General features: G+C 39.6%; 1 protein-coding gene across 10 annotated transcripts in view; it reads left to right on the forward strand.

The window, feature by feature from the left end:
- The window catches only part of Enox1 (ecto-NOX disulfide-thiol exchanger 1), a 589,822-nt gene that overhangs the window by 373,229 nt on the left and 192,555 nt on the right, over window positions 1-24,038 (forward strand). For all 10 annotated transcript variants that reach the window (XM_029556969.1, XM_029556966.1, XM_029556974.1 and 7 more), the window contains 2 exons: window positions 4,573-4,737; window positions 5,742-5,879. In XM_029556969.1, the coding sequence (XP_029412829.1) occupies window positions 4,665-4,737; window positions 5,742-5,879 (211 nt within the window). In that variant the 5' untranslated portion in view covers window positions 4,573-4,664. The remainder of the gene's footprint in view (window positions 1-4,572; window positions 4,738-5,741; window positions 5,880-24,038) is intronic.

A 24,038-nucleotide genomic window follows, 5' to 3' on the forward strand; every position in this document is an offset into this window, starting at 1 on the left:
TTGAAGAAAGAATTGTAGAGGGGAGAGTGGTGGACTATCAGCCACATGGCAAGGAGGAGAAAGGGCTTCACAGTAACGAAACATAAAATGCTGGGGCAGCCCAAAGCAATGGGAAAAGCATAGTTAGAAAAGAGATACAAAGAAGCAAAGGAGAGGTTACAGGTTTTTCTGAAGAATCCTGAAGACTTACAGATAGTGCATGTCTGTGACCAGCTAGGTCCACAAGAACTGCACCAAGGGATGAAGATTTCCTGCAGGAAAAGTTCACCATCTCATTAACATACTAGGTATTCCATCCATCTCTGTAGCATAACTTAAAGTGAACCCACATTTTTAGGAGTGGTCCTGACCAGGTGATTGACCTGCAAAAACTGGAAAATTAAGGTTCCACCTAGGATTCTTATTCGTCAGGACCAGCCTTCTCCCAGGGTCTTCTAACAGTGGCATCTCTCCTCTGGTGCATTGTGAAGAATTTCTTTACACTGTAAATATTCCAGCAAACCACCTGATGCTCTGTGACTTATTCTAGTGACTTATCTTCTCTATTTCCCCTCCCTGGAGGTGTCTACCAATGATTTCTTCTCTGCTTCTCTTCCCCAAACTGTCAGCTTTTGTGTTTTCTTTTTACTGTTTTTAGAAGAGCAATTCCACTCTGCCCCCAAATTTGTAACTCCCTCTCATCTCCTTAAGCAGTAGACTACTCAGTTGTTTAGAATCCTATGGAGAAACACTGCAATAACTAAGAGCCAGTCCCTTATGGTCTATGTTTTTGAAGAGAAAATAGAATTTTACAAAACAAATATGAAATATTATGATTTCTATCCTTCTATTTCTTTTTTAATGGTCTATAATAAATGAGTTCACCATTAGAAGAAGCAAAAATGTTCCCATTATTATTCATAGACAGTTGCTTTAAAACCATGACAATAATATATAAGCAACATATGTTTAGTAACATACATATCATACTCCTCCATTTTAATATATGGAGCATTTCTGTAATCTCAAGATACTATCTAGCTACTGAACAGTAATATTAGATATATTCTTAGTGCCTCTAGAAGTGAGCAATGAACTTGGGATGAAAATGCATCTTTTTACTATAAACTATAATAATGCAAATGAGTTCCTTAAAATAAGGCTTCAGATATCACATGAAATAAGTTTGCTTTTATATCAGCTCTTCATAAGACATTAATAAGTATGCTTCTCTCGTTATAATTATTTTTCTATTAAAGTAGGTTGGTATGAGGGCTGGAGGCGTAGCTCGGCCATTAAAGTAGGTAGGTATGAGCCCAAGGAATTAGGTCATACAAATTTTTTTTAAGAAAATATTTTCAGTACCTAGTTGATCTTTATCCTTTTTAACAGGAAGTGTGTGTATGTGTGTGTGTGTGTGTGTGTGTGTGTTTCACAAGTAGGTTTACTTATTCAAAATGTTTGTCCTTGGTATGTATACAAGTTAGAAAAGGCTGAAATAAATGGATTGCATTATTAAGAGTGGGAGCAACTTGTACTCTTTTCCAGTAGGCTTGGTGAATTTCAAAACTTATTTGCTCTATTGGTGCAACCGAATGAAATGCTGAACAAAGATATGTCATGTTGAGCACTTAGGAAATTAGGTGTAAGATTTTGGCCCTAAGTATATTTTATTAAAGAACAAGTTAGAGGTCTATTAAGCCTGGGGCAAAGCTCTCCTGTTATCCTTGACATTTGGTACATCTGATTGCTTTGTGATAATAATACCTCAGTAAAACCTGTAAGCAGAAACCACCAATTTCATAATTGGTCAGGAATCTCTTAAAAGCTTTTATACTTGCAGAGGAAGAAAAAAACAGAGAGAGCAAAAAAAAAATCACGCATCTTTTATGGGATATTATTTTATAAAGGAATTGTGGAAAATGAAATATCATGCTACAATTTAGGTGTGGCACAGAAAACTAGGGCAACACTTACTTTTAGAAATATCAAGTGTTATTCACTGGTTTATAATTAATTACATAATTATATACTAGAACACGAAGATCCCAGGGTACCTTAATAGAAACACTGCACTTCCAAATAAAATAACAATAATTATCACCTATTATATTCAAAGTGCTTTGTTAGCTATATTTTTTAACTCCCCATATCTGTGTGTAAATAAACATCATTAAGCATATTAATCTTTCCTATAGCTTAGAAATAAGAAAACTAAGGCAGAGAAGTTGGTTTGAATGATGAATTAAGCATCATGGTCTGGAATCATTTAAAGAGGCAAGTATTCAACAGAAACAATAGGTGTTAATAGAGTTCAAAAATAGCTCTTGCAACTATTCATAAATTACCAGGTACTAATTAATATTTACAAGTATCACCTTTCTTCCAGTCCATGTGACAAAATCAGTTTATATTCTGAAGACAATGTTTCAGCAGCCTTGAAACTACTGGAGACACCTGGTACAACTGAACTTTACCTTCCAGACACCATCCTAGGTCCTTGGTAGCCTCATGAACTTGTACATAATTAAAACCATTGGGTTGGGAAATTGAAGCACTATAATAAACTGAAAGTCACAGAGTTCAAGACAGAGATAAATAAAAGTTTACAAACTACATCTTTCTAATAAAGGAATACTTTTTGAAACAGCAGCAGTTTGTGAAGTTGGCTATAAAGTAGAGGTAGGAGGGGCCTCAGGGACAGTTGGTGCTCCTGTAATCGCCACGGTGAGAACTGCTGCTGGAATAGAGACTGTGGAGCCAAGATGTTCTAACGCCATCCCCAAAACATTGTAGAAAAAGTCCAGGTGAAACAGAAGGCATAAAGAAAAGGGATGCTTTCTGACAGTGTTCCAAAACTGCAGACTCCTTCGATGAGGAATAAAGTGTGATTGATGTCTGTTTGTGAAGCTTTGAGCCAGAGGAAATCATCCAACAACACTTCATTTAGGGATAAATAAGGCAAATAGTGGCCTTGTGATGATCTGAGACTCCTGTAGCACAGGTTGCTTGAGAAGAGAATGAGACACGATGGTCTGGCTCTGCCTTGGTGCCTGAAATGATTGAGGTGCAGAGAAAAGGACTTTGAGGTTCTCCTTGGTGCTGATGAGTACACAGCTACAGGGCAAATACTCAAGCTCTCTGTGTTGTGTGTTGATGAACTTGGTTTACATAGAAAGAATCTATCTGATGGCACTTGTTGCCTGTGATAATTGGTATACACTACATAAGCACATTCCAGATTCACTTAAATCTATAGTAATTAATGGAAAAGTTTGAGATGTGTGTTCTGGGTACAGTTTGCTCCCTGAGTAGGAATTATCCACTACTAGATGGTAGGTTTGTGGGAAAAACATTCCCTGCTGTTTTGTTTGCTGCCCTTGGTGAAGGCTAGAGATGCGTTGAACCATCCAGACCATGTGCTTGGTGGTTTTCCACCTATCCTTGAGATAGACCCAGCCTTACATTTGAATTAAATATCCACTCAAGTGTCAGGATACTCCATGAAATCACAGTGCTGAGCAAGACTACTGATTTTGGACCTAAGAATCAGAGAAACAAAAGAGCACAGCCTAAAACACTCACTAGCTAAACTGCTTACTAGCTACACTGACAGACTAGAACACTTAATTATAAAGAATGAGCAGAAATATGGTTCAGAAAAAAAAAAACTTTGTTTATACCCAAATAAAAACAAACGTTTAAACTCAGTTACCTCAAACCTTCTTAAGATCAGATTTGTGAAGTCACTCATCTAAGGCAGCAACTGATGAAAGTGAACTTAAAATAGGAATCTGTGCATGCCCAGCTTCTCCACCTGGCATAGCCATTTATAATTGTCATAGTCTTGGAGAAGACCTTTGTAGCTATGTTGTATAATGTGTTATTATTTATATTTATTAGAAATATGCTTTAAGAGTACATAGATATACATATATGCACACATACATATACATGCAGATCCATTAATATATTTACCATGTAGTTCTAAGGAAAATTCTGACCAAACAAATTTTGGCCAGCTAAATGCATCATTCCATAGAAGTGAACAAACAAGTGCTTTGCTCCTGCTGCTACAACCTTGTAGATTGCTTCTGTGAACAGCCTGCTCTTCTTCCCTCTTGTCTTTTCTGACTATTGTTAACTCCTTTGCCAGTTCTTGCTTTTTGATTCTTCAACCGCACTTTTTGTCCTCTCTGAAAACATTTTACAGACGACCATCTTCCAAAATAACAACATCAATTAATTTTTTAACTTGAAAAGAAATCACATTCATCCTAATCTGCCCTGGCTATTGATGTGCAGTATGTGGAAGAGGCTGTGCTGGGACTGATAAGCCCCATAGGCGAAGGCGCTTCAGCAGGAGGCTAAGCCCTAACACACTCCGACTGCTGTTTACTGAGCCAGCCCTGGGCCAGGTAGGATGAGGAGGTGACTTAGCAAGAAGAAACTGCCACCAGACAGACACTGCGGGACCGGCAGGAAGTACCTTCACTCTGGCTGCACAGGGTTCTTTACCATTTGTTTTGAGTTTAAATAGACATCAGTGTGTTTCAGGAATTTCTCTCTTACCATTACCCTTTCTCTCCCCAGTTCTCTCCCCATTTGTAGAATTGGATAATCTCCGAGGAGACCCACAACTTAGCAGTCAAAGCACCTCAGCTCCCCAGGATGCTTGTAATTCAATGGTAGATGCAGTGGGATTTGAGAGTGTCATCACCCATTGTCCCCAGGAGCTTCCTCAAATGATGGCTGCAGGTAAATGTTGGTGGCCAGCATAAGACAGAAGAGCTTTTGAATTTTTTCTGGAAAAGTTTGCTCAGCTCTGAAAATAGGCATTGTACCAGGGGCCAGAGTCCTGAAAAAAAAAAAAAAATAGCCATGAAACTCAGGAAGATCAAAAAAGTATGAGGTCAAATTTAATATATTCTACTAATTTTCTAATTTTATTTACTTGTTTTCTTAAAGTCAGTACTGCCAAGACTATTCCCAAAAAGTCATTGTAGGTAGGCCCTGCATTTCCTTACTATAATAACTCAAACATTGGTAAAAGAGGAGATATGTTTCAAGGTACCACTTTAAAAATTCAGTCAAAGCCAGGCATGGTGGTACACGCCTTTAATTCCCAGCATTTGGGAGGCAGAGGCAGGTGGATCTTTGTGAGTTCAAGGCCAGCCTGGTCTGCATAGTGAGTTCCAGGTCAGCTGGCGCTACAAGGAGACCCTGTCTCAAAGAGACAACAAAAAAAAAAAAAAAAAAAAAAAAAAAAAAAAAAAAAATCAGTCAGGACCTGGTCTATTCCTTGACTACTATTTTCCTATTTGATAGTTAAAAGGAAAAGGGATGACTGGTCCAGCATAAATCTTGGAAACAGATACATTTCTTTATCCTTAGTCTATAAGGCAGTTGACTTACTATCAAGAGCCTTTCTTCTTTACCCCTTGACCTTGTCACTTACCAAACATTGCTTCACAGGGAAGGAGGAAGTGAGTCATTTTTCAGAGGTACCTCTTTAATGACATGCTGTAAACAATACAAATTCCATGTCATTACATTTCCTTCCAGAAAGTTATTTGGAATCACTTCTTTATATTGTGTATAGAGAAAACATTGCTGTGATGTGTGATGCAGATTGTAGTGCTTTATTTTTTTTATGGCTTGAAAATGTGTTAAATGAAGCCTCATATCTCTCAAAATGTGATTTCTTTTACAGGAAAGACCCTTGCCTGTCAATGCTAAGCTAGAGTTTGTTTCTTCTGCAGCTGCTGATGGGTTGGGGAGCATAGCAATAGACACCACCCAGCTCAACATGTCCGTCACTGATCCCACAGCCTGGGCCACAGCCATGAATAACTTGGGCATGGTTCCTGTGGGGTTGCCTGGACAGCAGCTTGTGTCTGGTAAGCCTTTTCCTAGTTTGAAGATGCTTTGCAGCAGTACCGAAGGGTATGGGTGACAGGTGTCGAGTAAGCTCTTTCCTTTCGGATACTGAGCATGGCCTTTGGTTTATGACCAGGGCATGTTTGGCTGCTTGTGCTGGAGATTCCTTTTCCTCATCACCTCGTTCTTTGCAGAAGCAGCCACCCTCACAACCATCAATACACGTAGCATCTTTTCTCTACAGCCTTGCAGTGACAATTGCATTCTCGTATTGGTAAACAGTGTAGCTGATACTTGCTTTCGAATTTGCAAAACTTATTCTTGTACATCATTCTATATGATTTCAGTCTTTTGTTTGAGATGGGTTGATTCATGTTTTTTGTTGTTGCTCTAGTTAATGTTCCCACTTTACAAATAGGGAAGAAGAGGAAGAAGACAAATGTTTAGGGTCACTTTTCCAGCATTGAAATAACAGATCTATAAACTTAGCTCAACTAACACTAAATTCAGAGTTTGCTGTCTGCTGCACTTTGAAATAGTAATATAATACAATCAATAGGTAGCATATTTAGAAATATCACCAAGTCAAAGGTCATTACCACTTAATTCAATATGAGTTTCCTGAGGGTTTTTCATGTAGAGCAGGCTTTGGCAAATAAAAATAAATATATACACTTATAAGTATCAGCAAGAAACGTGTCTCCCTAAATTGCAAAAGAAGATAGTGACTGAAGACAAGAATAAAAAGCTAATGTATAAGAACAGGTGTTTGCTAGCTGGTGGTACAGAGGTAATATAGCAGTCCGCAGGTAGTCACTGGAGCTCTAAGGGACAGGTTCTCAGATGGGAGATGAGCTGTGCATGCTGAGACAATGTGACTTACATGTCTACCCACTCACTCAGCAAGTGCTCACTAAGCCCTGCTGGGTGCAGGGGCCCCAGTAGGAAGCAACCAGGCTAGTCTCCATCTTCTTGGGATGTGCTGGTTAACAGCCAATTACTACGCTGAATGATGTGTCTAAATAGCAGAACAATTGTCTTTGATCATTAGGTTAAATGGTGGAGGATGGTGTGCATTAAGTAGGAATCAGCAATCTGTGGAATGTTTAGCTCTGCCCACTGTGCTAAATTTGAACTGTCCTCCCTCCCTTTCCCTCTGCCTTCCTTCGTTTCTCCCTCCCTCCTTCCTTCCCTCCATGCCTTCTACTCCCCTCGTTCCCCCTTTCTTTTGTCAACAATGTTCATAATGAAAAATTCTTAGTTAACTATATTATATGTATGCATATATAAAGAGGCATGTATACATGCACACACATGTGGTTTCTTTTTTTAGCTCAGCAAGAAAGAACATGAGGATTGGAAATAGGGAAACAATGAGAGCCAGGTGTGGTGGTACACATCTGTAACCTGAGTTCTAGAAAGGCTGAGGCAGAAGAATCATGAGTTCCTGGCCAACCTGGCTACATAGGGAGGCCATGTTTCAAAAGTAATGCTGTAACATTAATACAGTTGACAGTGAGTCTACTGTGTGGGTGGGGTGTACATACCTAAAGGATACTTTCTGTAAGTTGCTAATGTGTTTATCCAGGGCCTATTATCACACACTCATCTAGACATCTACTTCCTTCTAAGAATGTGAGAGTAAAGATTTGTATTTTCCCACCCAGATTTTTCCAGCTACCTAATTGAAATAGTCATACATCAGAAATTATATTATTCTTGTCTCACTTCCCATTTCTCTCAGAAAATGTGGAAGTTCTAGAGTAAGCCAAAACTCAATAATTCATTATTTTTCCTTAGGATTTTGAGTCTTCTGACATTTTAACTGTGACCAATTTACGATTTTCCTAGCAACCTACCATGAAAAGAATTACAGCCCTACTCGTTATAGAAGATTTATCGTATCCACCCTGAATTACATTCTCTATCTCTTGTATTAGCCAAACTGCTTAAACTGGATTTGCGTCTTTCAGAGTCCCTCTGGGCTTTCCTTCCTCACTTTAGCAGCTTGACAAGGTAACTAAACTTGACTGTGTTCTCAGGGCTGTGAGTCAGCTGCAGCTGTTGACCTAGAGTCAGGTCTGGTTCTGTTGTGACTGGCTAGTACTTACGTATTTTCCTCTAGTCTTTTAGCCTATGCAAGTGTTTCAGTCATATTAAATGTAAATTTTTCTTCTATATGCTTTTCAATTAAAATGCTCAATTTATTTACTTGTATTTTGTGTGCATGTTTTCCCTGCATGTATTGCATGTATGTAAGTGCACCCATATCTTATAATTCCTGTGGAAGTCAGAAGAGGGCATCAGATCCCCTGGAACTGGAGTTTTGGATGGTTGTTAGCTGCCATGTGGGTGCTGGGAAGCAAATCCAGATCTTCTGCAAGAGCAGTCAGCGCTCTTAATCATTGAACCATCTCTCTAGTCCTCTCTTATGCATTTTTTTGGGGGAGCACATTACCTTCAACTATTTTCCATTTTATACTTTTATTTTAAAATGTAAATAGTTCATCAAGTAAGTCATCCTCAGTTTACTTAACCATTCTGTTTCCATTTTGGCTGTTTCTACTTTTTCATTCTTACTGGTTGAGTTTATTTAGAGAACTTAATTGTTCTCATGTAAAGGCATTTTACCTTTTCTATAACAAAGTGATTGCACCTCTGCTATGGAGGTATCTTAACATTTAGATGTGAAAGCTACAAAAAATGTTTTGTATCTGCATGTAGTAAACATTTACTAAACATTAGCTTTTTCTCCATTTAACTTTTTTTGGGGGGGGATTTAATTCTTTGACAGTTTCATACATGTATGGAATGAAGTGTAGCCACCACCACCACCAATTTCCCTTTCTCATCCTCTCCATTTTTCAGTATAATTCTCTTCTTTCCAACAAGCCCCACCCCTCCTAATTTGATGTCTTCTTGTATGTAACCCACTGAGTTTGGCTAGTTTCTTGCCCAAGCCTGAGTAGGTAAGAGGTTATTTATTTGAACATGGGCAGAATATAAATGGCTACACCACTGGAAAAAAATAACTCCCTGACCTCTACCCCTGAAAGAATTAATTGCCAGTTGACTCAAGAAGGAGTGGGACCTCATGAGCTCCTGCCCCATCCATGATTAAATATTGCCAGGCCCATCATGTGCAGATCTTGTGCAGACAACTACAGCTACAGTGAGTTCATGAATGCAATGACCATGCATGTCCAGAAGATACCTTTTTAATTCATATCTCCCTGTCCTTTGGCTCTTACATTCTTTCAACCCCCTCTTCTGCGATGTTCCCTAAGCCTTGAAAGGGGTGACATAGACGGCCCATTTAGGGCTAAGCATTCCACCATTACTTGGTATTTTATCTAGTTATGAGTCTCTACATTAACCATACTTACCCATTGTAGTAAGAAGTTTTTCTGATGAAGAATGAAAGCAGTACTAGTTTGTGAATACAAACATCAGTTTTTAGAAGAAAGACATCATGACTATTTAGCAAAACAATAGTAATAGTTTCCCCCCTAGGGTCTATCTCCTCCCCAGCCATGGGTTCTTGACCAGGTTTACAGAACCATGCATGAGTCCACTTCTATAGAGCCTTTATATATAAAGTCCTATAGAGCTATATACATAAAGCAACTAATATTATGGTGAACATTTTTCAGCATAGGACTTTTCATTAGTTAACAATTTTTTACTTGGTTGGGTCTCACAAGTAGAACTAGTAAGTCAGAGAAGAGACTATTTTAATATATACTAGGCAAGTAATTTCTCCAGTGCCTCATGTATTTAAGATTTATTAATTTAATAAACAGAGATGACATGCTGGTTTTTTACCTCAAATTTTTTTTTTCAAATTATTTTCAAGATCCAAATTCTGAAAGAAAATTCCCATAAAGGTCTGTCCATTGAAGATTTGGTCTCCACCACATGGCATTTCTGGGAAGTGGTGGAGCCTTCAAAAGGTGAGGCCTCATGGAAGGAAGTTAGGTCACTGGGTATTTATCCTTGGACAGGACATTAGGATTCCGGCCTCTCTTCTCTCTTCACATCCCAGCCTTGCTCTGCCTGTGCTCTCGCCATGATGTTCTGTTTTGCAATGGGATCTAGTAACCATGGACCAAAATATCTGAAACAGTGAACCAAATAAACCTTCCTTCCTTTTCAGTTGGTTTTCATCAGGCATTGTGTCACAGCTGCTGAAAGTTGGCAAACACACCTTGTTTGTTCCTATTTAAAATTTCCAATTTTAAATAGACTATCTTTCTGCACTAATTTATCATAGACAGTTGTTGGTCATTTTCCATTGGTTTATATTTGGTTATTTTTACATATTTTAACAATCTGATTTTGTATTTCCTAAAAATATTACCTAGTCTTTTATTTTTCTTAATGTTGATTCTTTAAAAAAAAAAATGCCTTTGTGAGTTTGTTATTCTATTTCCAAAGGCAGAATAGTTTACACACTCTGGAACTGATTCAGATTTCCAATTTTCCACCCCGTCATTGACTTTCTTATTTTTAGCATAATCAAATTCTTCTATATGTATTCCTGTTTGTGAAATATCCACTGTATGATGCCCATCTGTTTTTGTTGGAGCACAGCTGTTGCACTCTCGCAGCTCTGTGGGGTTTAGCGGAAGCTCTGTCTTCTTTCACTGTGCTGTACTTGTGGTATTTGTTTCTTTTCAGTACAGCCCCAGTACCGAGGAAGCTGCTCTTTCACTTAGTGTTCGTGTCGGCCACCTCTGGAGTTCTTCGGTGCAACTGCAGAGTGTTAGAGGCAGTCTTTAATGTTTCAAAAGGGACTTAAAGATTATTTAGTGTAGCGCTCCTTCCAAGAAATCCACTCTGCAATATCTCTGACAGGATTATGGAGAGGCTTGTTTTTATGAGCACTTGGCTTTCTCCCAAAGTTTCTGGTATTTCTAAATGACCAAGCACTCTTCCCATATTTGTTAAAATTAAACTGACACCAAATCCCATTCCTCACTGTTCTTCTGTTTATTGAGAGATTAAAAGTATCAGCAAAACAAGGTACAATTTTTCATACCCTTTGATTTCATCAAAGAATTTCCCAAGAAATCACACCATTTATGACCACCATATTGTATTTTTCTGATGTGCTGTCTTATGCTGTCAGCAATATTCCTCTTCCACCTTCCTCCCCATTTTTCATCATGATTCCACTCTTTCCTGAATGCCCATTTACCCTCATGTGAAGGACCACTTGAGCTTATTACACTGAATTTGTTTTCTTTCGTCCAAAATATATCATTATGTACATGATATACATCCAGCAAGCATCCTCTACTCCAAGGGGTTAGTGTTTTCCTCCACTTAGTGTGTCATGTTTGTTATACTCCCATAACTCGTTTTGGTTTTCTGATTTTGTTGTTCATTTGTTTTGTTATCACTGTTGTGTGGATTGTTGTTGATGCATACTTTCTAAATCTGTCTATTGGAAGGTTCATGTCCCACATTTTTTGTTAGGAAGGGCAAATGTTGTAGTAGTATGTAGGGAGTCTGACAACCATGGCAAACTCTGAGGTAAACACAGGTAAATTACTTTCTTTGTGGATTTTCTCCAAGCCTTTACTATGCAAATATGCAATGTGCAGTTTTCTCAGGGTGGGAGCTAGTATATAGGATTCCCAAACTTAACTTAATCTTTAGAAAATGCCCCAGTGCATTCCATCAGTAAGAGGCTTTTCCTGTCAGCTGAGGAGAACCCTTCTACTACATCCATTTTTCTTTGCCATATAAGATGTCTTTCATATGACCTAGTCTGTGATTGCATTTGTTTACATTTTAGCTGGGTGGTGGACACTATCTAATTTCACCTTTCAAAATTAACAAATTGTGTGGTCAACTGTTTCCTCAAAACTTGTTTTCTGTGATACACATTGTTCTTTTACAAGGATGTCATGAGCCAAAATCTGGGCATCAGTTCCTTAACTTTGACACACCCATGCAACCAGTTTCTCTTTTCTTGATTGCCCAAAGCTATCTATGACCATTAATTGGAAGGTGAGTTGGAGAAAAAGAGACTCTGTGGATGTCCTCAGGCCATGAAATTATATCTTGTTCTTTTCTGGGTTGTTTTTATGGAGGGGGGCATTTCTTTTCTTAATGTCAACAGCCTTTCCTTAGCTGATTTTAAGTTGATATGCATCTTTTTCTCTATTTCTTACCTTGCCCGGGGCTCATATCTTTCTGTCTTCTCTGCACACATTCCTAGCTTCCCATCCTCACTGGCCTCCTGGCACTCTGCGAGCCTCACTGACTCACAGGAGGCTGTGATAGGACAAAGCTTCCTTGTTGTCCTCCTCGTTCTTCCTGCTTTCTCAGGCTAATTTTTCCCTGGTTCTCTTCTTGAGATGTTTAATCCTCCCAGGAACACTTTATATCCTCCTTAATGTGCCCAGATATGAAGAGGCATTTGTTAAATCCTTTCATCTCCTCAAGCACCACCCCTTTAACTGGGATTTACTGAGCCAGATGCTGTGCTGAATACTGGGAATGTAAGGCATAGACCTCAATGCCATGTGGTAGAAGCAAGAGAGAAAGACAGGTAAGAGAAAATAAACAAATACAGATCAAGAGGGCAGATGAAGATCTTTCTAATAGAAACGGATGCCAGAGGGTGCCACTGCAGATTGGTGAAGAGGGCAGTAATGAGGTAGGCACTGAATTTCTGCAGAGGACTTTATAAGTGGTGCAGATCATGCATGGCAGTGTGAAAAGTTGGTAACAGGACATCAGATACAGGGCTGTAGCAGTTACAAAGAGATAACAATGAAATAACACTAGTCAGTGGAAATGCAATCATGTGAAGGGCCCGAAGAGACATCTATTAATAATTACAGAAAGACTACAAGTGGTTGACTGAGTCCACATGGAATATAAGGAGAGGGAGGCATCATCATGACTCTTAGAGGTCTAACCTTGGAAATTGAGTAAATGGTGCAAAAGTCAAGAAGAGAAGATGGGCAGAAGATGACTGTTTTTCTTTTTGGCCCTGACAAGTTTGAAGAACATCCTTGGAAGGAAACATGCAGCAAGCAGTCACTGTGGTGCAGGAAGGAAGGGCAGATGGAGAAGCGACTTTGGCAGCCATGGCACATGATGGTTTTGCATTTTCTACTTCATCTTTGCTTCTGCTGTGAAATCAGGGAAGCCCTTTGTCTGCTCCTCAGGTGCCAGTCTGACCCCTGACCCAATTCCCTCTTTCATCTATTTCTTTTCTGATCCACTAGATTCTGGTCCATTGCTGGGTTCCAGTGTTTCAAATGAGAGAAGTACTCTAAGGTAACAAATGCCATCTGGGAAACCTGCCAAAGCCATCTCTGCAGCTCAGGGGCACTCAGAGGCATTCTGTTGGTAAACCACCCCACATCTCACATCTAGCATGAAAATAGTGCTCACACCAGTCTCTCAGATATTGGTGGTGACCATCTCTGGCCCAGGAATGACTCAGGGTAGGCAGAAGGCCTGGTGCACAGTGATGAGAAAAATTTCTCAAAGATGATGCTCAGAATTCCCTCATTTTCCTTTTGCAGATCATTAAAATATTTCTCATTATCTTTCAGAGAGATAGACCCCTAACTTATTTTTCACAATTGGTATGCCTGATTTCATTTATTTTTGACAGTTCTGTTACACACTTTGCGCTGTTATTTACCTTTTTCTCCTCAGGACATTAGGACAGTACATTGATAAATTTATTCATTCACTGTGATATTACCAAAGGCTCAAAATGCACCCTGTGTTTTATAAGAAACCAAAGAAACAGGACTTTCCATGACAGGTCATACTCATAGAACAAATATATTTCTGAAGTATGTGCTGTATTAATAATTGTTCAAGTGATTAATTAACAATTGTGGGTTATGATAGAGATGGGGAGCCTGATTTTTACCTAGAGATTTTTGCGGGAGGTTCAGAAGGGCTTCTCTAAAGACATAATGCCTAACCTAAGTTAAGCTCAGTTACATAAGCAGCAGAAGAGATGAATGGGAATAAGGAGGGACTCTGGAAAGATGGGAAGCCTCTAGAAATATAAAATGCCCTGCAAAGGCCCAAGGAAAGATGGGCATATATGGGCAAGAGGCAATGTCTGGTATGGAGTAGGGTTGACTGTTGCTTAAGTGAGTCTGCAGGGGCTGGGCAACCTCACATCAAGTCTTCCAAAGTAGAGTATAGATTTAATTTAAGTGCAAGTTATTGAAGGACTTTGGGTAAGAATGTGGACTCTGACTCATGTTGTTGATGTTTTAAATTACTCAAATTGTTTTACAGGGATTATTTTAACAATGGCAGGAGCATAGGTGGGGTTTATATCTAGAAAGCTGTTAAAAGTGAAGAAAGGGATTATGGAGGTAGCTGGCTTAGATATCAGTATCTCCATATGTGACTAAAATGTTGATCTCTATATGACAGGCACATAGATACTGGGCATATACACACATATACACATACACACACATACATTTGAAACTCTCATCCTAATGTTGTGTTTATGATGCATGTGTCTCCAGTATTTTTTGAGCCAAGAGGCTTTTTAGTCAACCGTTCTCAAAGCATACTTTGTTCTGCTGGTACCATCCATAATGACTGATAGTGGACCTCACTTAAAGTACAACTGGGATTATTCTCAAATTATTGTCCACAAATAAAAATAGCCTATATCCTTACTATCTAGGAACATTAAAAAATGTCATTTCTTATCTAATGCTTATTATAGTATGGTATTTGTTCTCATTCCTGGGATGAAAAAGGTGACCATGCCTACTTTGTATTAGATTTAGTTCTTCTGATTTATTCATGAATAATTTTTTTCTGTGTATGCTACAACATTTAAAATATTTTTTGGCAAATTTATGCCCCTTAGTTTAATCTTTATCTTGCCACACGCTGGTGTATAATCTACTCACTAGCCCTTTGCACTGTGCTAGTCATTTCATTATACACAACAGTAGGTTATAACTAGAGAAAATATTTAAAAATAACTGTGTGTTTGCATACATATAAATCAGATGTATACACATATGTGTTCATTGTATGATGTGGGTATACCTATCACAAATACATACATTCCCTTCTCTTCCTGGTAGTAGTAGAGCATTGCTGTCTTTACTAGCTCCATAAGCTAAGGGGGATACTTGCGTTCACACTGGAAAATCATATATCCTCCCTCCAAGTGGGCATTTTAATTCACCAGAGAGCAGGGTGGGGGAAGCCAAATAGTAAGTTCACATATTAAAATTGGTTCCAGTGTTCTTATCCTGGTTAGTGGTATGTATGAGTGTGTACATGCACATACACTAGTGTGTAATGAATTTCTGTTTTGATGTCAAAGTCTTTAATTTGTAAATATGCAATAATTGCATCGTGACTTTTGTATCATTTGTTTCCTTTTATTTCCCTTTATTATTCCACAGAATAAAGCCTTATTTATGTGTTATACAGTATATTCATAAATTGTAGAAACATCACACTGTGTATTTATATAACTATCATCTATCTAATAGGCCGTGCTGGTTCCTGTGAGCAAAAGTCATACTTCATTCCTTTCTAGATTTTCTCTATTCTTAAACATAGAGCTGAGAGTTCAGCAGCTGTATAATTGAGTGCATTATTCTATTCATTTATATAAATAATTGTATAATACTTTTGAAAAGACACTTTTACCCAAGGTCCTTAGACAGTTCTGAAGTCTAGCCTCCACATCATTAATCATGGTTGGATATAAAGGGTGGCCACACCCCCTGCCCTCCTAGCTGACATCTGTGATGTATTTTTCTCATAACTGAGCATGATCTTTCCAGATTGCATCTTTTCTAAGAATGTAACTTTCCTGTCTTTCCTTATCATGTTTGTGCTTTCCTCTACCTTTGTGTGCATCTGGAGTGTATTTATAAGAGCTGCTTTAGTGTGCTTATCTACTAATTCTATTATCTGTGACATTTCGGAATCTCCTTCTCCTGATTGATTTCTCTCCTGGCAACCCACTGCTCTGTCTCTTTGCATGCCTAAGTAATTCTTAGCTGTTTGCCAGGCTCTTTGAATTTTATGATCTAGTGAGCTAGATTTTTTTTTAAATTCCCTTCAATATATTTGAGATCTGACCAGGGATCTAGTCAGGTTCCTTGGTAACAGTTTGATTCTTTCAAGCTTGGGTAAGTGAGCCAGAGCCCCCTTTGGACTACACATAGTTTAGTCTTACTTCCAATGTGAACTATTTCTGAGAACTTTCATCTATATGTTGCAAGGTTTCTTTCTCTGACTTGTGAGAACTGGACCCATTTCCAGCCCACTGTGTACTTCAAAACTGGCTCCTCTCCCCTGTTTTTTGCCCTGACACTGCTGTTTCCTTCATGTACTTGTCATGATGACACCATGAGGACTCCGAGTCAAACCCTCGGAAGACATCCAGGACTCCATGTCTGATAAATCTGAGTCACTGAACTCTGCCCATAGCTCTGCAGATGCTGCATTGGGTAGACCCTAGGCTCTGTTTGGATGTCTCTTTCATGTGTCCTAGATATTTTCTAGAGAATGGACTCAGACTATCATCGGCTTCATTTTGTGTTTCCCTCTTGATGACCATTGTCCTGCACCTCCTGTTGTTCTGTCTCTGAAAGCTTTTGCCTCATTTTTTAGTTGATATAGGAGGATAAATTCTATCCCTGTTATTTTCTTCTGGCTAGAAGACACTTTCAAAGTCTTCCCTAGAGGTGTAATCAGTAGAAATCTGAGTGTGTGATGTGAATGACTTTAGGAATGCATGAAAGGACAGTAGCAAAACCTGCCAATTACATCGAAGTAGAAGAGAGACTATTTGGGAAGCAGAAGGGGAGTAATGGGAGGGCTCAAGGGGATGAGCGAGGGCAATGTGAGAGGGAGTGTGGTCAGTACACTGTATTAGTCACTTTCATGTTGCTGTGATAGAAACACCATAACCAAGGGAACTTATAAAAGGAAAAGTTTATTTAGCTAACAGTTCCAAAGGGGCAAGAGTCCATGATGGCAGGGAGGCATGGTGGCAGAGGTGGCTGGAGGAGGAGCAGAATCTAAGCTCTTACATCTTCAAGCAGGCACAGGAAGCAGAGAGTGACTAGAGATCAGAGATCGGCAAGGCTTAAGAACTCTCTAAACCCCCAGTGACATGCATCTTCCAGCATGGCCATACCTTAAGACCTCCCAAAACACCACCACCAACTCTGGGGACAAGATGTCTGAATACCTGGAGCCTAAAGGAGACATTCTCATTCAAACCATCACAATGGGCCTAGGTGAAAATATACTGAAACATATTATTTTGTGTAGTGAACATACAGTAAAGCAAAACATAAAATGAAACAAGCTTAATATATGCCAAAGGCTTCAATTAATCTTTCTTGAGCTAATCTTCTGTTTGCTAAATATTAGCTAGCTCGTATTACAGAAGGGGGAACTGAGCCTGGCTGATATTAACTAACTCATCTGTAGTGGCCCGGGTAGAAGAAGGTAGTTTTGGAATTGATCCAAGTTTTGTCTGTCTAATCTATTTCTACTCTGTCAAGATTTAGGGGAAAGTGACTAAAGAAAAATCTCTTATATTCTCACATAAGCCAGTCCTATCTTTATATTTTAAAGGGAATCTTTTGGTCAAAGTAATGTTTTGGTGTGGAAGGAGGGAAATTGTAGAGTTTTTTTTAATTACATTAGAATTTTGAAAAGATTTTGGCTATTTAATTTTTAATGCATGTCGCTTTTTCTTGTGCTTGAAATCTGAAGATTCCTAGGAAGTCTCAAGAGTTTAGGACCTAAGTTCCAGGGATCTAGAATTTGTTCTTTTGGCTTTAAAAGGAATAACTTGGTGTTATAAAATAGTCTACTATGAATAAACAGCCAAACCTTCAGGTTTATGACAGTGGCCATGATAGGGATGATGTTTACATGCTATCTGAAAATAAGAAAGGTCTCTCAAAGAAAAATACACTTTGGATATTTTAGGATTAACACAGATATGATGTACTTAGGTCAGCTCAACCCCTTGCTGCATGGAAGATGCAGAAAGCAGGTAGGTGTGTTGCTATCATAGCATAGGTGTCAGGAACTCCTGTTGATGGAGTTCATCTCTCAGAAAGGACGAGTCAAGGACATCTGCTGATGGCAAATGGTCAGCTAAAGATTGAAAAGTTTGAGGAGAAGAAAGAGCCCTTGCAGGTAGTCACCAGGGTGGGGGGAAGAAAGGAACCTGAGAATGACAGCACGATCAGTGGTACTTGAGAGGCTCGCATGGTTTTTCTCCACAGGGTGTGTCTTCTCAGGTGCAGAGAATATGGGGTACATCCAGGGCTGGATCACTGGAATCAAAGGATGGGGCACAAAGGCTGGACCACACATTCCTACAAGAGTGTGGAGGTGACAATGATGATAGGGGAAGGTGGACTGGGGAGAAAGTGGATGATGGAAGGAACTAATAGCAGTCATCAAGAAGACAGAAGGTAGGAAGGTGTGAAGAAGGTAGAATTAGCCTATAGCTGTAATAGATTAGAATTCTGTCTGTAGCATTTGCAGAAAAAAATAATCTTTTCATAGACAGTAAAGAATCATCTCTGGAAGATCCAGATAGTAGCTTCAGAGTCTGTGGTTTTAGGCTCTAAAAGTTGAATCAGGTTCTTTACCTCAACTGTGCAACCTTAAGCAAATTATTTAACTTTCCTAAGGTTGTCTGCAAAGAGGAAGATACTAATATTAGTGTTATGGAATTGTTGCAGTGACCAGGATTGGTAATGTAGTTTAGTAGGCTGGTAATGGTGGATGTATGGTACACAGCCAGACATGTTAGTTTTCTTATGCTCAGTGGAGAGCAGCAGAAGAAAGAGTAAGGGAGGGAAAAAGAGTAATCTTAGATGATTCCTTTGAAGGGCATGAAAAGAAAAGACTTGGCTTGTGTGAAAAAGATTCCTCTTGGAACATTGAGAACCATTGTCCTCTACAAGCCATGTGGAGGCAACAAGTATGCCCCCACTGCACACTGACAGCTGGAGTATTGTTCATAAATCACTTATATCAATACAGCCTAGGTGTCAATTCCTGGACCTGCTTTAGACTTTCTGAAACATGAAGGCCTGGAAACTGAAGTGTAAGTCCTTGAAAGACTTTAATGCAAAAGGGCTACAAAAAGCATCCCTTTTGACCTGGGCATGGATAGGGAAGCTTGTGGGATGCTGAATTTCTGTGGTCTTAATTACAGCATAATTTTATAATTGTAACACACTTTTGTAAATGTGTTTGTGTCCCTGGATAGGACTCCTGTTTTAAATCTCTGCCACCCAGGGCTCAGGAGTCATTGCAGAAAACGGGGTGGAAAGACTGTAAAAGCCAGGGGTAGGGGATGACCATAAGGAAACAAAGTCTTTCAGTCCTCTGGGAACTTGCTCAAATGAGCTTACAGCAATGGTGACAGCATGCACAAGACCCATGCAAGTTCAAACCAGACAAAAACCCAGCATAGAAGTGGGCAAATGGGAAGAAGCTCCAACCTTAGCTGAGGAACTATTGGCAACTGATCACTACTGGGTGAATGAGAGTTGGTCTTCTTTAGGGAGTGACACTATATAGTTTGACCAGGATCCAGTGGATGAACTCACACCGAGGGTCATTTTGGGACACAAACTTGACTTGATAGGCCTTAACATATATGACAGAATGCATGAAATTTGGTATGGGGGGGTACAGATAGAGGAAGGGTCGAAATATGATCAAGATGTATTTTAGGAAATGTATAAAAATTCAATAAAAAAAATATTTTTTAAGTAGCTGAGCTGGGAAGTACCTAAAATGGTAGTTACAGATACATATTAAAACTGTGCCATGATCAGAATGTTTTTACTCCCCAAAAACTCATGTTGAAATTCTGGTTGTCAAGGTATTAGGAGGTAGACTTTTGGTTGGTAATTATATCATGAAACCATACCCAGCTTATTTAATTCTCTTTTATCTTGAGAAAAAAAAAAAAGATGTCTTATGCATCAAGACAAACACCACTGAGCTGTAATAAATTTTCCTCCTCATCAAAGGCATTTTCTTGCTATCATAAAAGGTGTGAATTTGACCCTGAAGCTTTCTTTCTGAAAGTTAATGCTTACAGAAAAAATGGACACTTTATCCATAAGGGGAAAGGCAAAATAGCATAGACTTCAGTCCACTAAGCCTTTTTAACCAGGAAGGCATCTTTAAAGAAATGTTCCTCACTTCTGTGGATAGGACGCTCGTGACCTCCATTGGTTAATGCGTCCTAGCCATTTATTCTAACTCAGCAGGAAAAATAGGCCTCAGTACCCTAATGTGAGCCGACTTCAGCCTCCACGGGGGACCCCTCGCCCAGAGTGAATCATCAGTGATGAGGTTCTAACCAGAGACATTTTTGTGAGCTGTGCAATCACTCAAAATTCTCATTTTATATTTGCAAGACTTAGTGGCCTCTTTTGGAAACCATGTATTTGAGAACATCTTTTTGAATTTGTTCATCCCCAGCTGTGAGAAAATACTGCCTAGTCATGGGTAGGAAAAAGGCAATTTAGAAAAATAATAGAGGGAAAGATGATTTCATCTTTGTCTACAGTTTCTGTGCCATCTTCCCTGGGACTTGGTCAGGAGTGGGGCAGAAAAGAGATTCTGCAGGGCAGGGAGGTGCCCCATGTGCATCAGGCCCTGATTGGCCAGGGAAAACAGGCAGGGGCACAAAAGTGTGGAGAAAGTCAGGAGTACAGGAAGAAAAGGCAGTGTGCTACAGGCCCTGGGCACGGGGCATCGACTTCTGTGCTGCTGTCAGGTGATGACCAGCTGTGGGCATGTGTTGTGTGAACTATTCCTGGGGAGACATGAACAAACATTTACTTACTCCAGATAGGGCTCCAACATCAGACAACATAACAATCCTACCTAAGTCTAGTGTGGTAAACCAGTGGGTTTATTGACCTTACAGGAACATGGTTAAAGTGTTCCTCAAAAGAGACTCGGTGACCCCCACCCCCCCAAAGCAGCCACATCACCAGACAGTCCCACCCCAGGAAGGATGATAACATCCCCATAACTGCATAGGTGGAGTACCCTTGTAATTCTGAGTAGCATTGTTCCTGCTATGGGTCATCAGACATGCAACTGAGGCTGAGTTGTCTGCCCAGAGGGAAGGGTAGGTGGCGTCTTTTTCTCTATGTCTTCTGAGGTCCTGTTCCTCCTTGATGAGTATGGTCCACCAAGAAAGTACAGGGACATCCCAAGAATCACTCATGAACCAGAGTATATATTGCAGTCTCTAAAAAGTAGTATGTGGAGAACAGGATTGTAAGGGATCTGCAGAAGTTGCATTGTCCCTGTTAATGAATGGTAAGACATGGGACTAAGGCTGAGCTATCTACCCCAAAATTATTTACCATGTAAGGTCTGAATTACAAGGAAAAGGCCTATGCATACACCCCTTCACACTAGCCTCTGAATTGGCAGGAAAAGTAGAAATGGACGATGAGATGGAGATGCCAGCTTGTTATTTAATAAGGCTAATAGCATGACAAAGAAAGTCCAGATTAGATCTGTTCTAAATAGCCCCTCCCGGGATCCAAAAACTAGGAACCTGGATGGAAATAAGGAGGGATAAAATGAAGTAGAAATGACAGTGAAGGAGATGGGCAGGAGAGAGGTGGTATGTGGTGCCCAGCCCAGGGCTACATTCACCAGCGAGGGAAGAAGGGAGTCAGCTCAGCAAGGGCCTCAGGACTGGGATGAGGCTGTTGTGAGTTTACTGAGACTCTTGATGAAACAGGATTTTTATGAGGTAGGAGAGCTCTGGAGGCCCTCAGTGGTTGAGACTGGCATGTAAATGGGGTCTGTAAAGCGCCGAAGCAATGAACAAAGGATGGGGAAAAAGGCCTAAAAGCGGGGGCTCTGCTCTATCTATCTACAGATAAGTCATCCATGCTGATGATGTAGCTGCTTTGGGGTCACCCATGCTGCTGTAAGTAACCCCTTAGCTGTGCACTGTAAGTAAGCACAATAAACTCATTGGCTCACCAAGCTCAGGTAGAATGGCTCCTTTGGTCTGCCATTGATACCCATCTGGGGTAAGCAGACACTTGTACACACCTCTCCAGGAAAACTTCTTGGAATAACAAGTCACACAAATTTCCAGGGGCTCACCAGGCCCCCTATCCAAGGAGGATGCTTAACTCCCTTAAAGCTCTGTCATTTTGTGATTTAGAGAGAAAATCCTAATAATCAAGAACTTAAGACATTAATACTCCCAATGCTAAAATGACTCGCATTGAGTTAATTACTTCCAGGAAATAAAACAACATAGTACCACAGTACTCACAGGCAGGGTATGTCTGTAATTAAGGTAATGTTTTTGGTGGTGATAGTGCTTTTTGTTTGTTTATATATTTATTCTTCTCTAATGGATCCAGAGAGCCCCTGCAGAGTTAATCACACATGTGAGTGATGTGGGAACATCATTCTAAGAAACTCAACTCTCTTTAGGTTTTGAAAGAAGAAATGCAAGAGCGGGAAGGGGAAATTCTTGCCAGCCTCAGGGCCCTGGACTTGGCAGTGGCCTATGCTGAGTAGCCGAGACTGGATGATCAGTGTGAAAATGCCCAACCACAAAGACACAGAGTCATTTAAATGGTTGATATTTTATGGCCTTAGTTCAAGCAATCTTTTTTTTTTCCTTTTTTTTTAACTGATTTAAAAAGGTATGTCTTCATTGTTTTAAAAACAGTTTGAAAAAGAAATATGTCATATCTGTAGAAGTAAAATTTCCATGACTTGAAGAATGAAAAGGTTAGTTTTCTATATGTCCTATTTGCAGTTACCTGAAGAGCTTTAATTTCAGGGATATGGAAATATTTTCTGACACAGATCTACATCTTTGAACATGCCTCCCTTCATCTAAACTCAGGATAGTTAAAGTCACAGTCCTACAGAATACTTACTTTTTCCCCAGGCGCTCCACATTGATCAGTTTCCTCAATATTGATGTCACATGATCTGGTTTCTTCTTTATAATAGAATATTAACAACATGAAAATTTCTAACATTCTCTGGCCTGATTATAAAAGAAGAGCAAGTGATTGGGGAATTATCCAATAATATTTATAAAGAAGTCCTGCATAATAAACCCACATGTCACAGTTGGGATTTGTTGTCATGTCTCTTGGAAGTTTGTTTCTCATTTGTGCTGATAAATTTCCCTAAGTTCTATGTGATTTAAACATAAGAAAAGGGTTCTTTCTGTACTGGGGGAACATAAGACAGCCACCCTACCACCCTGCAGATAACCAGCAGTCTGTCCTGTCTGTGGATAGCCATGGACCACAAGTAGCCAAAAGAAACATTCTCAGTCTTTCTCAAGAGGGTCCAGAATAAGCTATTGTGAATCTTAAGTTCAAGCATTAAGAAAGTGGATAATGCCATTTTTTCTTACACATAAATGAACTAGGAAACACATTACTAAGATCCCACATCACCAGCGTTATTTGGTTTTGTTTTCAATTTTCATCATGATTATATATGATTTTCTTTCTCTTTTCTATTTAATTTAATGCTAGGGATGGACCCCAGGACCTCATGCATGCTAAGTACTCTACCAGTGCACTACATTTCAGCCCTGTTTGACTTCTGAATGTACAGTTCTTTAAGAAAATTAGAAACTTTGTGAAAATATGAGTAGGAAGAACCAGAAATACATATTTCTCTCCCAGTTTCCTTGACAAAGCTCTGGCCATTTGTTGAGTCCATGACCATGCCAAAGGAGGAAGCTGGTGTGTGTGTGCGTATGCAGTTCCAGGGTACAGTGTGCATGCGATGGGCTCCACTCTAAGTGGCCTTCTACAAGGTCATGCGTTTGGGTGGGAACAATAGGGAAGGCCATGCTTCTCTTGCTCATGAAAATGGGAACCTGACAACAAGATAGGGGACAAAAATAACAGAAGTGTGATAAATAATGTTACAATAGGCCTGGCATGGTGGCATGTGCCTTTAATAGAAGCACTCTGGAGGCAGAGTCAGGAGGATCTCTGTAAGTACGAGGGCAGCCTTGTCTATATAGTGAGTTCCAGGCCAGCCAGGGCTATATAGTGAGACTATGGCTCAATAATAATAATAATAATAATAATAATAATAATAATAATAATAATGATCTC

This window comes from Nannospalax galili, unplaced genomic scaffold (assembly GCF_000622305.1).
Source record: "Nannospalax galili isolate Female #2095 unplaced genomic scaffold, S.galili_v1.0 scaffold386, whole genome shotgun sequence".
NCBI classification, from domain to species: Eukaryota; Metazoa; Chordata; class Mammalia; order Rodentia; family Spalacidae; genus Nannospalax; species Nannospalax galili.